At 49.2% G+C, this 18,104-nt stretch overlaps 2 protein-coding genes across 2 annotated transcripts in view; one reads left to right on the forward strand and one right to left on the reverse strand.

Annotated features, from left to right (window-relative positions):
* RFC5 (replication factor C subunit 5) overlaps positions 1-18,104 on the forward strand; it is a 490,240-nt gene that overhangs the window by 232,506 nt on the left and 239,630 nt on the right. The gene's annotated exons all lie outside the window — the stretch shown is intronic.
* KSR2 (kinase suppressor of ras 2) overlaps positions 1-18,104 on the reverse strand; it is a gene marked incomplete at both ends in the record, with an annotated part of 266,707 nt that overhangs the window by 51,975 nt on the left and 196,628 nt on the right. Inside the window, 4 exons of the mRNA XM_084868405.1 lie at positions 1,173-1,291; positions 3,175-3,242; positions 14,572-14,655; positions 16,856-16,925. Of these exons, the coding sequence (XP_084724531.1) occupies positions 1,173-1,291; positions 3,175-3,242; positions 14,572-14,655; positions 16,856-16,925 (341 nt within the window). The remainder of the gene's footprint in view (positions 1-1,172; positions 1,292-3,174; positions 3,243-14,571; positions 14,656-16,855; positions 16,926-18,104) is intronic.

The raw sequence follows: 18,104 nt of genomic DNA on the forward strand, positions 1-18,104 counted from the left end.
AGCCTGGCTGCTAGGTTTGCCTGAATTTAGAGGCCAAGTTCTCAACTGAGATGATGCCGCATGGAATCGGATGGTGAATGACTGAAATCTACCAGTAAAAATGGTGGGTGATAGCAGGAGAGTAAAAGGACATGGGCTATGGGGGGAGTGGGGAGGGGGAAGAAGGAGGTCAGAGACAGAAGGAGGGACCATATTATGCACTGCTCGCAGGGTGCAGTATTTGATTTGTTTTCTAAATGCACTAGAAAATTACCAGATGCTTTTTAAGCAGAGGTGACACGATTTAAATTATATTCATTAAGCAGCACTCTGGTTGCTGCGTGGAGAACAGGCTGGGAAGGGGGCCATGTCCTCTGCAGTTTTATGCAGAGAAGTTGGACTGGGCCTCACCAGTGAGAAGTCACGGTGCTCTTCTGGGTCCTGAGCACAGGTTGGTGACCTGCCACACTCAGGCTGACCCACACTTCACCCACCTTCAGTGCCATGCACAGAGGCATTCTGGGGCTTGAGAAACTACCTGTTGGCATGTACAACTTTTGCCTCAAACTGTGGGGCTGGAAGTATAACTTTGGTGGAGTCCAACCAGCAGGCCAAACAAAGGATGTGGAAATCATTCTGAACATTTCCATGTCACATTGGAAAGAAAGATGCCCAGACAGGCCCACGTCGGACGATCAGCAGGAAGTCAAGCAAAGTGACTGTGGCTCCGAGCTCAGAGCCCCCACACAAACCCGTCTCCGGCAGGAGCTCAGAAATAGATCCCTGTCCCCTGGTGGTTTGACTCAACAGATGTGTCAGAAAGCCCAGAACCATCTGCAATGCTAATCCCTCCAGATGGCGAAACATCTCGCCGAGCAAAGAGTGCGAGTCTGGACCACTATGGAACCTGTCTCAAACTCTGCTGCTAATCCCTACTGACCCTCCTCCACACACTCATTCATCCTCATTTCCATGTGCCGGCTCCCTCAGTCAGACAGGTTCCTGGCACACTCACTCTCCACTGATGGCCGGATGCCTGCCCTCCAAGCTTGACTCAACACCAACCACACAGAATGAGCAGTGCCCGGTGCTGGGGGGCGAGGGCGTCACTCCCGATGCCCACCGAGTCCTGCTCCGGACCCCTCCTCCCTCCGGCAGCAGCATCTCCATGCCCAGTAGAACCCCAGCCTCACCTTGTTGATTTTGTTGGTTTTGGGGAGCGTCTGACTGATGTGCAGGTCCGAATACCGGGGTGGCTTTCGCAGAGGGTTGTTGATGTCACACGGGACCGACTCTGTCCGGACGAGCCTTGCTGGATCCGTAGGGATAAAAGCAGCAATTTGGGATTTAAGGATTACTTGGGCTTGTATTCGAGGCCCACCCCCAGGCTGGAAGGGATTCACTAACAATGACAGTTGTCATGTCAGGATAATGGCATCGGGAGCTCTCCCTGGCCGTTGTTTTTACTGTCAATATGTGACTTGACCATGACAAATTACAATAATAAAATGGAAGCTAACTGTTTGTTTTCAATACCGTAATTTTTTCACATTGCTGCTCACTTCAGAACTGAACGCCTTTGAAATACAAGAGGTTCCTGATTTCTCAGGGTCTGTAATCACTGGACAAGCTCATTATGGCCACCCATCCCTGCCCATCTGACCTTCATGTCAGCATCACCTTTCATTACTTGTTGGATTTCTCAGGCTTAGCAGCCTGTCCCATGTCGAAGCACATTTGTCCTAATCAAGGCCACCGGGGTCCCTGGAGGAAAGGCTTGGCTTTCCCAGCCCCCCTCTCTGCCTCATCCTGAAGCTAGAGAACTGGGCACACGGCTGATGCTAAATAAATAATTAGTGTGCCAAGCACGTCACCCAAGCTCTTCTCCCTGCCACCCCTCTGTTATTTCTACTACGTACAGGGGCCACAGGGAGGGACAAAAAAATGATAAACTCAAATTCAAATTTGATGCTAATAAGTGCTACTTATTAGTTTTTTTAATTGCGGGGGCGAAGGGGGCTGGTTAGTGGAAAAGTTAAAAGCTTGAACTGACCTAGGGATTTAATTTCTCTGCTTAGCCTGAGCAGCCATCACCATAGAAACCGCCACTGTTTCCAACTTCCTACTGGCGATGGGGTGGGGGCAGCACAAATCTGGTGGGCTTCTGGAAAGCTCTGTTTGCTCGCATGCACAAAGGGGGCCACGGCGTGAAGGTGGGTGGGAGGGAGCCCTTCTTCAGATGTCAGCCCCTGAGAGCCGTCCCCAGCAGGCTGGTCTGCTCTCCTCGTGGGGGGCGGGAGCCATTAGGAACCAGCTACGGATGGGAATTCTGTGGGTGGTGATTTCTCCAACAAAGCTGACCACAACAGTTCAAGAACAGGAGAATTCAGGTTTAAAACAGCCTCACTGAGTGTATACAGTTGTTCATGGAGCAGATGGCTCTTAACTGGGATGTGGGAGGGAGGGCAGGAGGGGCAGGGAGACAGGGGGACGGGGCACAAGAAGAGAGATCAAGACTTTCCCTTCACTTGCAATTTCCAAAGCAAAGATCTTTGAAACCAACGGCCTGCTGGCTTTGGGACGTGTCTCAGCACTTTCGGCAGCCATTTGCCGCTCTGTAGCTTTCCCGTGGAACCTGTCTGCAGATTCCCCCGAGCAGGCACTGACCAGGGCGCGGACTGGGAGGGGGCTCGCAGAGGACGAGGAGGAGCTCAGCCCCCGCTTAGCAAGGCTCTACCCCCAGTTGGAGCCTTAGCTTCATCCAACCTATAGCTGGGGGGTGGCAGGGAGGAGGCCAGCAAGAATTTTTAAACTTTGAATAAGTTTCTAAATTTTTAAAATAAGCACAAAGCACATACAACGAGTCAGGCTTTTCTGTGGTGGGAAAAGCTGCGGCACAGGCTCACGGAGAGGCTGGCGTGGCTATTCTCCCTAGACAGCACCGGGCTCTCTCTCCACCTCGCTCGGCCCCATCTGGCCAGCTTGTCTTTCTTACGGCGCTTGCTTGGCCCTGGAAGGCATCTGAGTTGTAACTGCTGCTCCAGAGCAGCACTTCTCAACCTCAAAGTGCACAGAACTCAGCTGCAGATGCTGCTGAAATGCAGACTCTGATTCCATGGGTCAGCAAAGGAGGCACCAAGCTCCCTGCTGATTCTGGCACTGCTGGTCCTTGGGCAGCAAATGTTAAATACTTACCTCCTCGGTGGATGATGAGGAGATGACAGGGTGGGGCTTCTTTGGTGCATTTGTTGTGGCACTTTAACCTGAGAGAAAGAGAGAGGAGGATGGATGGATGGGTGGGTGGATGAATGCATAGATGCATGGATAAACAGAAGCATGGATGCACAGACATATGATGAGTGGATGGGTGGGTGCATAGATGCATAGATCATGGATAAATAGATTGATGGATGCATGCATGGATGCCCAGATGGAGAGACGATGAATGGATGGATGGGTGGTGCATCCATGCATGTATGATGCATGCTCAGATGAACAGAAGGATGGATGAATGCATGGATGGATGAGTATATAGAACAAAAGCAGAGTGGACTTTTGTTTTTACACCTTTGATAAACCAATATGGAGTCACTTTCAGCTATGATAGTCATGTCAAGCACTATGTCAAGACTGAGGTAATGGGGTGTAACAGGAACAGGAACACCCAAAACCATAAGTCTGGACACTTGGGTAAAGGCTCCATTGGGCCTCTCATATGAATGAGATCTCCACCCCTAAGGGGCTATTAAGAACTCAGAGCTTTGACCATTCAACACTCAAGCTCGGCTGCAGCACAGGTCACGCTGGGAGCATTGAGGGACTCCCACTCCAGAGGCCATTTGCCGCACTGCAGTCACCTGGCTTGAGACTACTGTGGACACTGCCAGTGACCAGGACTTTCCCCTGGATGCTCACTCTGTTCAGTTCTACCACATAAGCTCCCCGTCTCTGTGTGCAGCCTGCCTGTGACTCTGCTGGCTTACTGGGGAGTTCTCCCCTACTAAACCTTTTGGGGATTCTCCCTTGCCACAACAGTGAGTGGATAGATGGGTAGATGGATAGATGGGAGGTTAGATGGATTAATGAATGTGTGGATGGATGGATAGGTAGATGGGTCAATGGGTGGGTGGATGGATAGATGGATTGGTGGGTGGATGAGTGAGTGAGTAGATGGATCAATTAGTCTATGGATGGGTGGGTGGGTGGAAAGATGGATTGGTGGGTGGGCGAATGGGTGAGTGGATTAATCGATGAGTGTGTGGATGGGTGGATGAATGGGTAGATGGGTCAATGGGTGGGTAGATAGATGGATGGATGGATGGAATGCCCCAGTAGTTGAGAAAGCTCTTAGTACTATGGATACCAAATTGTAAGATGAGATGGGGCAGCTACTGAAAAGATATTATCCTTGCCAGCCAAGAAATTAACTCTGGAGAGATTCTGCTGCCATACCATTCTCATGGGTCAGCCCTGGGTGGCCCAAGAGTGGGTAGACACTTCAGCAGTGCCCACTTCATGCTATAAAGACATTTCCTCCTATCAGTCTGTATTTATCTTTGTCATCATCATCTTCCAATCCCAATAATCATCTACCATTTACTTGAAGACTATTTGATGGCCATGGTACTACACATTTTACAGACATCAAGCCACTGGATCTTTACAACAACCTTATGAAATAGGTATTATCATCATTCCATCTTACAGATGGAAAAACAGATGACCTGGCTCACCCTGGTAGAATACCTACGTCAGTGGTGGCCTCTAATTTTTCTTAAAGGCTCTAGCTGTCAGAGACAGCCGCCCAAGGCAGTGACGGGAGCTCTCCTTCACTGCTGGAGGGTGGGGCATGCAGGTTCCACATGAGAGGGGAGCTTATACATGGTAGAAGCGAGCAGAGTGAGCATCCTGGGGAAAGTCCTGTCACTGGCAGCATCCAGTGTCTCAAGCCAGGGGACTGCAGTGGCGGCAAACAGCCTGTGGAAGCCCCTCAGCCTCAGAGGGCAGAGCTAGACATGGGAGCACAGCCGCAGCTCATGCAGAATGTCCAATAGAACTGGCTCTGATGCTCAGGCTCTTCGCTTCCCGTGGAGGTCCAGATGTCAGAACCAGTGCCCACACATCCAGGACCTGCTTATCAAGTCCACATGCTATGGAACCACATAGACCCTGGAGGGCGGGGGGGGGGGGGGGGGGAGGGCCACCGGGACTGAGGCCAAACTGTCCCACAATGCAGACACTATGTCCCACTTACAAATAGCCATTTTTTCCTGTGAGAAATATGCATGGTTCCACCCAAATCAGATCCCCAAGGTTTGCTCTCTGAGGTTCTGATTCAGTAACTGAATGAGAATTTCCAGCAAGTGTATTCCAGAGTTTAAGAACCAGCATGTAAGAGGGGCACACTCCCCTTCCCAGGTGAGAGGTGTCTGGGAGCTTCTCTTACAGAATACACCATCTCCCCCATCCCTGGGAAGGGGGAAGGATGAGGCCAGGATAGTATGCAGATAATCTGGTTTCAAATCCTTACACCACTACTTCCTGCTGTGATAACTTGGGCAAGTGGCTGATCAGCTCTGAGACTCAGTTTCCTTACCTATGAAGTGGGGACAATCATAGCACCTGCCTCACGATGCTGCAGTGAGGACTAATAATATGACACAAATAAGGTGCTTGGGACAGATACTTGCAGCAGCAGGTCCTGTCCTTTTTACTATGGTGGTTATTGTCATCACTGCTGATTTGGACAGCCAGCCCCTAAGACCCTCCGCAGACAACCTTCTCTGGCTGGAAAGGTGGGCTGGCTGAAAAGCAGGAAGCCCGAAACAGCACGATGGGGAGCTGGGTGATGAATATCTCAGTCTCCTCTCTCTTCGGTAGGACAACTCAGGGGTGTGTTAAGGTAGGGCTGGGCCAAGTTGCCCATAACTGCCCTCTGAGGCACCTGTGCTGGCCGCTTTGCCTTCCCTCACTCCCCCACTCCCCTGCTGGTGTGGGCTGGGATCTCCTCTCCAATAAACCAACCGTCTGCCCTTGAGTCATTGTCTCAAAGTCTGTAGAAATATGGGAGGCCAACCAAGACACGATGATTATTACAAGAGGCAAAAATCAGAACATCAGAGTGGTCAGTCCCAGAGCCCTCACGCCAGAACCAAGCCTTCTGACCACACTCCTGTGTGTCTCTTTAGCCCAGAGTTCTTGGTGGTGAATTTCCTTCCCAGGTGCTCTGTCCCACAAGGAGGAAAAGGGGGGGGGGGGGGGCTGGGGAGCACACAGCTGATGACCAGGAACAAACGTGTGCACCAGCCTGGCCCAGAGGCACCGTGACTTAGTGGGAACGGCTGTATGTGGTTCCAGACCTAAGCCTGACCTGAGGTTCTACCCTTGGACATCGTCTGCTTCGCTGGGGCCCAGGGTCCTCAGGCACAAACTGTGACGAGGGTCACATGAGAAACTTAATGCCCAGGTAAGTGCCCTTGCAGGCAGCCAACAGGCAGTGTTTCTGCTTTCAGAGCTGAAGCACACCGAGTGCCCTCAGGATGCCCACATCCAGCCGGGAAACTTGACTTAAAACTTTCATTGAGAATGGTTTGTTGTTGTCTTTTTTAAAAAAACTTTCAAGGCTAATAGAATAAGCTTGAGTTGTCCAGAAAAGTTGCTTATGTGGAACATCTCATTCCCCAAAGGAGCTGCAGGCTAAATGAGACATCCTCTCCGTCTGAAAATTAAATCTGTGAATTTATCTGGAGGGCAGGATCTGGGTCTTCCTCATCTTTGTAGCTCCCTTTTCCACTGCCCGCCTCGGTGCCTGGTCTGGGGGCTGGTGCTGAACACACTGGATCAGTATCAGAGACAGAGAGAGAGGAGGGAAGAACAAGGGAGGATCACAGATGGAAACCGAGTCCAATGTTACCGATGTAGGAGCGCTGATAGTCTCTATCACAATTTGTTTTTGAAAAATGATATCTGTTTCTTATACATAATTTCCCTTGAAGGTGGTGAAATGCAAAAATGTCCCTCTCTGCATCCCCTCTCCCCGCCCTCTCTCCTCCCCCATGGGCATTTTCCTTCCTTGATTTTTCTTGCAGGGATGGTGGAGAGCTCCCCTTCCCCCTGGACATGAAGAGGGGAGTCATGGGAAGGGAGGGAGGAGAAGTAAGCAAGGATGGGGCAGGAGACTGGATTTTTATTCTGAGAGCAAGGGGAACCAAGGAAGGATTTTCAAGCAGGAAGGTGGAAGCTGGAGAGCATTTTGGAAAGGCCCCTCTGGCAGGACCTTTACCACCAAAGGGCACCAGGTTCCCCTCCTACCTTTCCTGCCCCCTTTTCCTAGTCACTGCGCTCAGCGCTCAGCGTGCCTTCACGCTTCCTCAGAATCAGGAAGCCAGATCAGGACCCCCTGTGCCTGGGCTTTGTTTCACTGAATAGCCTGACCCAGCAGTTGTGTCAGTTTGGTTCCCCTCTGGTCTCTTCTTTGAGCCAAATGCTTCCAGAAACATCTCCGTATGTTCTCAGTAGAGGATATCAAACACCCCTTTCCTCACTGCTGACAACACAGTGGGGTTGAACTCTCTGGCCTTCAACTCGTACAAAGAAACCCCCAGGAACATAAATGAGAATGGTGCTAGGAAGTGTGAATATATAAATCAGACCACAGGCCCCAGGGGCTGAATGAAAAATTATCATGAAACCTCAGCACTGTTCTCTCCCTAAGAGGATACTGTACCCAAAGCACAGGTTTATTCACTGCTGGGGAGGCCCCTCCCACCCTCCTCATCCCCCAGCTTCCCCGAGAGAGGAGAGAGTGACCAGAGGGTTGTCATGGCTCCTAAGACTTGGAGGTGCTTATCAACACCAAGACCCATTTGTCATCTTTCAATTCAAGAAAGGCTGATGGGAGAGAGTGGCAGGAGGGATGAGAAAAAGACAAATAGCTCCGGCCCAGGGTCAGGTCGAGATCAGAGTCTCACATTCCGTTTCCATTATTTTGTTCAAGGAGGAGCAGAGCAGGGGAACATTTTTGCTGCCCTTCTGTGTGGCCAGACCTTAGCTCATGTGAGTGGTTAGGAGTCCAGGTTCTTGAATCAAAAGGATTGTATGTAAGTTTGAAGAGCAGATCCACTCACCATGAGAATTTGGGTCAGCTATTTAATCCTAAAGATCTGTTTCCTCATCTGTAAAATGGGGATAATAACAGACCTTATCTTCCATGGTTGTTGCAAGGATTAAATGAAATCATGTATGTTTTTAGCAAAATGTCTCACACTTAGTAAGTCCTCAATATATAATATAATCATCAGCATCATCACCATCACTATCATCACCACCACCACCATCACCATCACCACCACCATAATCATCACCACCACCATCATCACTACCATCATCATCACCACCACAATAATCATCACCACCACCACAATCATCATCACTATCACCATCACCAACATCACCACTACCACCATCACCATCATCAACACCACCATCATTACCACCACCACCACCATCTCATCATCACCACCATCATCATCATCATCACCACCACCATCATCATCACATTCAACCCCCACTTCAGCCCCCAGTAAAGTTATAATTATCCCTCACACAACTATAATTAGACCCACATTTTTGCTTATAATAGTTAAAAATGCATATAAGGGACTATTAATTCCCACTCTGATTATGGCAAAAACGGAAGTGTTTCTATTAATGGAAAAGTAAGTTCAGGCTTCAAGCTGGTGATGTCTGAAACACACGCTCATAATTATATCCTGCCAATGTCCTGCCTGTTGTACAAGTACCTGGAGCTTCCAGGAAATTCGCAGCAGCTGCAACATCAGCGCTCATCATCGCCCCAGCTTTTCAACAGCTGAGAAAATTAGTGCACCCAGTGGCTCTAACCGACCATGGCCTACTTCACACTTTTATCTCCCCATCACAGACAAACACTGTATTTGAAGCAAGAGCACAGGCTAGGGGGATATACAGGGCACGAAGGGAACCAACGAACACACGAAATCCAAGTGAAAAGATCCATTAAGAGAGAGCAATACTGGATAAAGGATTATATGGCTGACTTAAACAAAAATTAGTAAAAGTGACAGCTTGCAGGAAGAGAAAGAAACGAAAGCATGTCCAACCAGGCTACTGCAGGCAGGGGGAGGGGGGCTTTCAGGAAGTGCATTAAAGCCCCACTGGGACAAATTGAAAGCTAGTGCTGGTTAACTTGGCTTCCAAATGCCATTCTCAACCTTTCTAGGGAGATGCTTACGAAGTGGGCAGTGACCTTAGTGGGAACACATGAAATGTTTCCATTATCATGGACCTGCCTCCAGCCAACCTGGGTCACCTGGGACATGGGCCTTGAGTGTTCAACCCAGACAAACCAGAATGTTTGATCGCTGTATAACCTATTGATTATTTTAGAAATAGCACGGTAGCCTAGCCAGTGTTGCTCAGTGGTTGAGTGTTGACCTATAAACCAGGAGGTCACAGTTTGATTCCTGGTCAGTACTCATGCCCGGTTGTGGGCTTGACACCCATGAGGGCGTGCAGGAGGCATCTGATCAATGATTCTTTCTCATCATTGATATTCCTCTCTCTTTCCCTTCCTCTCTTAAATTTATAAAGATATATATTTTAAAGCACAAGATCATTTTTTAAAAAAGAAAAGAAAGAAATCGTACTATAATGCTAGCACTCTGAAATGGAACAATGCATAACAGTCGCAGGGGCCGGGAATGAGTGATTTACTACATAACCAGTGCTTGCCCACCAAGGGCAATTTTGCTGCCTTCCTCCCTCACCCCAGGCACATTAGCAATGTCTGGAGACATTTTTGGTTGTCACAACTGAAGGTAGAGTTGGGGGGCTACTGGCACCTAGTGGGTGAAGGCCAGCAATTCTTTGAAACATCCATAAGAGATCCCTAGACAAAGAATCACCTGGCCCCAAATGGCAACGGTGCCCAGTTGAGAAACATGGATAGAAACCCTTCAATTTGTCTCCTACCGTGACTGGTTCAGAAAATCCCCAAAGAAAAACAGAGAATGAGAACTACAGAGAAGTAGGAAATAAGCTAGATTTTCCAGACCATTGCCCTTGCTTCAACCCACAGAGGTGATATGGTTTTTATTTCATTGTTTATACTTTATATTAATAGAAAATCCATTTCTGCAATGAAGAAAATGCTGAACAACTTATTTAAAGATCCTGATTTGAATGAATCCCTAAGTCATTAATGTGTCTGGGTTACTTACCAGTACATGTCTTATCACTTTGAATGAATGTATGCATGAGCCTCATTTTCCATCAGAGAGGTTTAGAAACTTTTCCAGAGTCACCCAGCTGGGAGGTGGCAGAGTTAGAGCCTGAACCCAGCTCTCTCTGGTTTTGGACTCTGGACTCTGATGCTGTCTTACTGAGTTAGATTCCCTAGAGTAGGGGTGTCGAACTCAATCAGAGAAGGGGCCAAAATCTAAAATCCAGCCTAAATCGCGGGCCGAATGGTTTACTGAACAGTCATAAACTGACAATGTCATAAACTGACAGCGGAGTGCAGTGATGACAGCGCGGTGCGGGCCACATTGCAAGGCCTGGCGGGCTGGATTTGGCCCGCGGGCCGTGTGTTTGACACATGTGCCCTAGAGGCAGATCCTGAGATGGGTATTCCTACAAGTGATTTATGGAGGTTTTAGAAGACACCCCCTCCCTCCCACACTCCAGCCCATGCAGAAATAAAAGCACCGTGGTTCCAACTCTTGCTTTTCAGAATACAGCTACCCAAATCCCACCTTGAAATGCAGATAAGGGAAGAGGCCCCAGGCCTCGGCTGCCCACAGAGGAAAGAGGCAGATAACATGATCAAGGCTGGGGAACCCATCAGCACCTTCTTGCAAAGGCCAACTTCAGCCAGCTGAACCCACATTATCAGACAATACTCAATTGTGCTGACATCCGACCACTTAGAATGGAATTCCACTCCAAGCTCATGAACCTATTTGATGAAAACGCCTCAATTTAGATAACCGCAAATTGCTTTCTGAGCATAATTTCCTATTAGTTCATTAATCTCTCTATTCAGAATGCCAACAAGGACGCTGATGATAATTCCGGAGGAAGTGGGCATGACACAGAAGCAGGAGGGAAGGGGGTGAGACACTCAGGAGTCTCCTGGCTTCATAACATTAGACACTGTATCCACTTTTGTTTATTAAGATCTTATCATGGGCCAAGTAGTAGGCTGAGAATGTTACCTTATTTATCTCATATTTTAAAAATAATAAAAATCTCGTGAGTAAATGAACAAATGGTTCTGCTCATTTTTTTTAAGAAGCTGCGCCCCTGCCCTCGCCACCCCCCTCCCCCACCCCACCCCAGTCTCGATGCCACCTCTCTGAAATTCCACCAGCCACTGTCTTTACTGTGCACTTCTGTTTCACTGAAATTCATTTCTCAACAGCTGTGTCCCCCCTAAACTCCTGGATAGTGGGGTCTGTGTGCCTCCTGTCTCTGACCCTCATCCAACCCTTCTACCTTGCCCATAAGTGTGTCCAAAACTTGCTACATTTGAAAACAAATACCAATGACCGCCCATCCTCGCTGTTCTTAATGCAAAAGTGGCCGGGTTTTGTTCACAGAAGAAAACATTCAAATTTCAGCTGCGATGCCTGTGACACGGGCTCACCGCTCCAGACTGGAGAGAGCGCTCACCCTGCTGCAGTCACACAGGGACACGTCAGGGCTCCTGAGGAGCCGGGCCCTGTCTGCTTCCCACTGTGGCAGGTTTCCTAAGGGCTCAGCACACCGGTGCCCATGGCACAGTGGAGCATGGCACGGTTTGAATTCTGCCATGCTCACACCAGGAGTCACTTCTGCACAAGGTGAGTGAGGAGAAAGTTCTGTAATAAACCCTTGTAACTTGGGGGCAAGAACATGTCACTGACTCCTTCCCACAGTCCTGCGGTGGGTGTCCTAGTGCGCCCACTTTACAGATAAGGAAACTGAGCTCCCAGATGGCAAGCTTCTTGCTCCGGCTCATACAGGGAGTTGGGCGATGGAGCTGGGACTCACACTTGGTTCTGGCTGCTTCCAAAGTCTGTGCTTCCAGCAGCCAGCCCTCCCCCAGATCCTCATGCTTCCCCAGTCCCCCCGCACCCCAACCCTTGGCAGGCTCTGAGCCTTTGCTCATTACTTCTGGAACAGAGGACAGAAGCACGGGCTGCCTCTGAGCTCTGCATCCAGTGCCGAAAATTAAACCGGCTCAGGAAGCCTCAGCCTCTCCGACTCCTGGCTGTGTCCCTGTCACCTAATTACCTGCCTTCAAAGCCTGCACACCGCAGGTGCGAGGCTGTGAAAGCTGCCTCGTCCCCCACAGAACACGGTGTGACTGCGCGCAGCCCGGAGCAGCTGGTGCTGGGGGAAGCAGACAGCCTTCCGGCTGGAGCCCAGGGCCTGGCCTGTGCCTCTCGGAGTGGGAAAGACCAGGGCCGGACATCTTCAGGGCTCACCTGAGAGCTGGGTCTGCGGAGGACCAAGGTGGGCATGCGGCCTCCATACACAAACGCTTGGTAATTACTGTCCTGTCTGCCTTCTCTATGTTCGCGGAGCTGAAGGCTCCTTAGGGGCTGGAACTAACTAACCCTCCCCACCGGGGACCGGGACCGGAGCCTTCCCTTCATCACTCAGGTGAGCCCCCAGGCTGGCGGGAAGAGGGAGTCCTGGCCCCTGTGGCTAGCCCACCTCCATCACCAGGTAGGGCTGGGAGGTGGGGGAGGGGCTGGAGGAGCCCAAATGAGAGTTTGCAGCCTGGGACAGACAAGGCTACAGAGGAAGAAGGTTTCCTGGCTTTTTTTTCCTTTTAATTTATATATATACTCTCTTATTTATTTCAGACAGGAAGGGAGAGGGAGAGAGATAGAAACATCAATGATGAGAGAGAATCATTGATTGGCTGCCTCCTGCACACCCCCTACTGGGGGTCGAGCTTGCAACCCAGGCATGTGCCCTGACAGGGAATTGAACCCTGACCTCCTTATCATAGGTCCACACTCAACCCCTGAGCTATGCCAGTCAGCAGCTGCCTGCCATCTTTTAATCTGAGTGGCTCCCATCAGCAGTCAGATGTACATTCATGTGTAATTCTTTGATACAGCTGAGGGTTATTGACTATATTACAGTCATTGGACAGAGTGGGATTTGACACACATTTACGGAAGGAGAGAGGGAGGCCGGGCAGAGGCATGTGTGACCTCTGACAGAAGCCTGAGCCTGCCCCGCACTGCTATCCTCCAGTGCTGAGTTCTCGAATGCTCACTGCCACATTAGGCAGGTATGATGATTACTCCTCTCATGCAGATGAAAATACCAGAAACAGAAATGGGAAAATCATCATCACACACACACACACACACACACACACACACACACCCGCTGAGAGAGAAACAATAAGAAAAAAAAGACTTCACAAAGTCTAACTCAGGGATTGGCAAACTACAGCCCACGGTCACACAGCTAGAAGGTAAGAGAGCCAGAATGTAAGCCCATCTTACTCTGACTCAAGAGCCCACATCAGGCACCATAGCTTTTCTACAGCTTCCCCACCTTTTGCCAGCCATGACCTGGAACAGATGTGTGAATGTGGGGTGGGGGAGAACTCAGGACCAACGCAGAAAAGTTAGGTGCCAGGATTTAAGTCCTGACTGCCACGTCAGGCAGGAGAGACTCAGTTTTCACATCTGTAAAATGGGGAGAATCATCACCCTCCTTCCCCCTCTCCCCCAGCTGACAGGAGAAACAATAAAGGAGAAAAAGACTTCACAAAGACTAACTCAAGGATTGGCAAACTATAGCCAAGGGGGCCCAAGCCACCTGGCAAAATATTTATGCAAATAAGGTTTTATGAAAATATGTAAATGTGTCATGCCCATTTGGATATCGTCTCTGGCTGCTTTTGAGCTACATGGCAGAGCTGAGTAGTTGTAATAGAGACACTATGGCCTGGACTAGTGGTCGGCAAACTGCAGCTCGTGAGCCACTTGTGGCTCAAGAGCTGCGGTTTGCCGCTCTGTTGACTATTGAGTTTGCCGACCACTGGGATAGGGGCTTAATCGCAAGGAACAACAACAGCCTGTAATTACTGAAATCAAGAGTCTAGGTCGGTGGTCGGCAAACTCATTAGTCAACAGAGTGGCAAACCGCGGCTCGCAAGCCGCGTGTGGTTTGTGAACCGCAGTTGTCAACCACTGGCCTAGACGCAAAGCCTAGAACATTCCCTATCTGGTCAGCTCCAGAGAAAGTCTGCCAACCCTCATCTTCGATGCTACGAAGCTGCAAGGTGCCCCCACACCTCAGCAGACAGCACTGAGCATTTATTTCTCACACCTCCCATCAGCGTGGGTTCTCTTTCAGAACTGCTCCCCTTGAGCCCTTCCCCAAATATACGGGATCATTTAAGATTGATTTCCAAAAAACAGAGCAAGCAATTCAAATGAAAGTCAAGAAACCAAACTCCCATCAGCCACCTCAGGGTCCGAGGAAGCACGGGCTGACAGCAGGCACCGTGAAAAGACGCTTCCAGGCACAGCCACTTACTTGCAGTTTTTACACTTGAGGCCAAAAAGCATCCCTTTCCCACAAACTGTGCACGTCTGAGACATCCAGTACTTGGTGGAGAACCTGTGGGAAAGTGACAGAAAATGGTTAAGGTTAGGGTGATGGTGACGCGACTGACCTGTGTCTATCAGGATGAACCCCTTAAAGGTAAGACTTCCAGGCTGGAATTTGTTTGCAGTCCTGCTTCTTCCAACATGTGATTTAATCAACTTGCTTAAACCCCTGGAGCCTCAGTTTCCTCATCTGTAAAGTGGGATAATAGCAGTATCGACCTCATAGGTCATTGGGAGGATTAAACAAGGTAATGAATAATGTCAGGGCTTTCACACAGCACCTGACGCATAATGAGCCCTCAACTAATTGGGTTTTGATTGTATTACCTGATCATTCCTAAACAGTCAATCAGTCATTCAGCAAATGTTGCCTGATGTCCTACTATGTGCCAAGGTCAGTCTAGAGCAGAGTTATGGAAGGGGTTGGAACTGTCCTTGTAGCCTCCAAAGCAAGATGAGGCCTCCAGAAAGTCCTGCTAGGCCAGTGGTTGGCAAACTCATTAGTCAATAGAGCGGCAAACTGAGGCTCTCGAGCCACAGTTTGCTGACCACTGCGCTAAGTCAGTCCCCATGAATACTAGCCACATCACCTGGGAAGCTTCAAGAGGGGACTATGCCCCAACAAGCTGAAACCACAAACTATAGGAGAGTCCCCTAAAAAGAAAGCCTTTCAGAACATCAGCTCCTCTCCCTTCCTAACCACCACCACTTGCTGCAACCAAGGCAGTTTGGAGGCCTCTGATATACAGCGGTGAACCAGCAGGAATGGAGGTGCATTCCTCCATTTCCACCCCATTGGGGCCAGGGTACTCTCTGCTCCAAGAGATAGCAGGCGCTGACCAGGGAGTGGAACTGAGCCAAGAACGTGGCCAATCTGGGGGGTAGAATTGAGTCAGGGGGTGTTGCTTAGCCAGGGGTGAGGCCAATACAGAGATGACGCTAAGCCAAGGGGCAGTGCAGAGGAAAGAAACAAAAAAATAGGCCCCTCCTTGATGCCTTTCTCTCTGCATCTCACTGCCTGACCATTGATGTGTCTATCAGGTTTCTCACCACTTCTCCCACCACTTTCTCATTTGAGACTTAACAAGTGTCCTGTCAACATATTTCTTCCAAGAACTGTTGACGAGATGCCTTTCCGGGACAGCGTGCTCATGCAGCCTCACCCAGCTACGGGGATGCGTCTTCCCCTGACACTGCCCTCCACACCACAGCCCTAATCTCTCCCTCCTGTCCCGGTCTGTTAGCTGTCTCACCCTCCACCAGACCATGAGATCCTCAAGGGCGTACATCTCTCTCAGTGCTGCTGCCATGGCACAGACATTCTCTACATATACAAGTGGAAAGAATCCATGAATGAGTGCACTAGTCCCTCAGCCCATTCACGGAGGCCTTGGTGCAAAGAAGCCTCTCAGCAGCAGTGTTTAAAAAACACGAAATACTGAGGTCAGCTAGCTCGTAAAATAATCCCATCACTGAATGGTCCAGGGCCTCAGCTTTCCAATCTGTCAAATGGACACGACCTCACCTTTGCCATTTACCCCACTGTGTTTTTGAGAAGATTGTGAGGATGATGAGCTAAACTGTGGAAAGTAAACAATTTCCTTTTAAGGGATGACTGGTAGTTTTGAATCTCCCTCCTGAAAGGGCAGGTGTTCCTGCAGAGGTGGCCCCGTGTACTCAACATGCTGCAGCTCTGAGCTGACTGACACCTCAGAAGCAGTGACCACCCATTCTTGTGTCTTCTGAGTGGGGAGATCCAAAATTGGGATGTAAAGCATTCGTTTTGACAAGGATTCCAGTTATTAAGTGGTTTTTATATGCCAGGGACTTTGCTTAGCACTTTAATATAGTATCTTATTTAATCCTCACAACCACCCTGTGGGTAGGCAGAATTATCTGAGGAGAAAATTGAGCCTCAGAGAGATTACATAACTTCCTCAAGGCTGCAAAGCTTTACTATCTGGGATTGGAACACAGGTCAGTCAAACTCCAAAGCCCTGGCTTTTAACCATTAAGTGCTAATTTCCTAAGGGCCAGGTTAATAGGATGCAGGCATCTCAGTCCCTGGCCATCATGCTGAGGTTGAGCCTGGCCCCTGAGAGAGCAGCATGGTGACAGCAGCTGGAGTGACACATCTGCCCAGCCTCTCCCCAGCAGGGGGGCCACAGTGCCCAGCCCTCACCACGCTGGGAGGTAGGAATCCAGCCTACCTGTGCTTGATGGAGTTGCTAAGGTCTCTGCGAGAGATCTGCGGGGACCAGCGCGGTACTGACAGTGTGTCTGTGGGGAGAGAAGAGAGGAGAAGAGCCTGTTACACAGAGGGTTGGAGCTGGCCTGGGCCCATTACATAGAGCAGTGGTTCTCAACCTTTCTAATGCCAGGACCCTTTCATACAGCTCCTCATGTTACGGTGACCCCCAACCATAATATTAATTTCATTGCTAATCCATAACTGTAATTTTGCTACTGTTAATGAATTGTAATGTAAATATCTGTGTTTTCCGATGGTCTTAGGACCCTGCTAAGACCCACAGGTTGTAGAGCCTAAGATGATTGGAAAACACAGATATTTACATTATGATTCATAACAGTAGCAAAATTGCAGTTATGAAGTAGCAATGAAAATAATTTTATGGTTGGGGGTCACCACAACATGAGGAACTGTATGAAAGGGTTGCGGCCTTAGAAAGGTTGAGAGCCACTGACATACAGGATTAGAGGCTGGTGTGAGCACCAGGCAAACCCAGTACGAGAGAGGCTCAGGAAGGACAACAACCACATCACAATTAAACCAAAGCCAAGCAGAACACTCGTGTAGCTTGTTTATCTTCACCCATGCAAGGTCCCCCTGGGCAGGGCAGCCAGAGAGTGCCTTGAAGGAAGCCAGTGTGCAAACAATAAAATTAAGCATCACTTCCGTTTACAGAGTGCTTAGTGTGTGCTGGGTGTATGCTGACACATGCCTCAGTTCAGTACATTGTGAAACAATCCCAAAGGTAGGGGTTGTTAGCATCCCCACCTTGAAGGCGAGGAAGCTGAGGCCTGGAGAGAGGAAGTCAGTTGCGCAAGGTCATACACCTCAGAAGCAGCACAATCACTGTGAATCCAGGCTCGAGTGGCTCTAGAGCATGTGCCCTTGCAGGCAAAATTCTAAAGCGGTAGATTCCAGATGCCAGTAACGCAAGTACCATTTTCCTAATTTTGGTCACAACCCTGTACAACCCGTAGAATTATTTATTTCCTATTTTGACTCTTTTGTTTGTTTAAATACATTTATTTTAAAATCAAATTCTATATGGAAAACTAGTATAATTTTCTGTAAATTGTAGGTAACTAGCCTATCTAATAAAAGAGTAATATGCAAATTAACCATCACCACAGTACACCAACCAGCCATGCTCACCAACCAATCAGGAGAGAGTATGCAAATTAACCCAACCAAGATGGCTGTGGCCATGG

The sequence above is a fragment of the Pipistrellus hanaki genome (assembly GCF_964339955.1).
Source record: "Pipistrellus hanaki genome assembly, chromosome: 19".
In the NCBI taxonomy this organism is placed as follows: domain Eukaryota; kingdom Metazoa; phylum Chordata; class Mammalia; order Chiroptera; family Vespertilionidae; genus Pipistrellus; species Pipistrellus hanaki.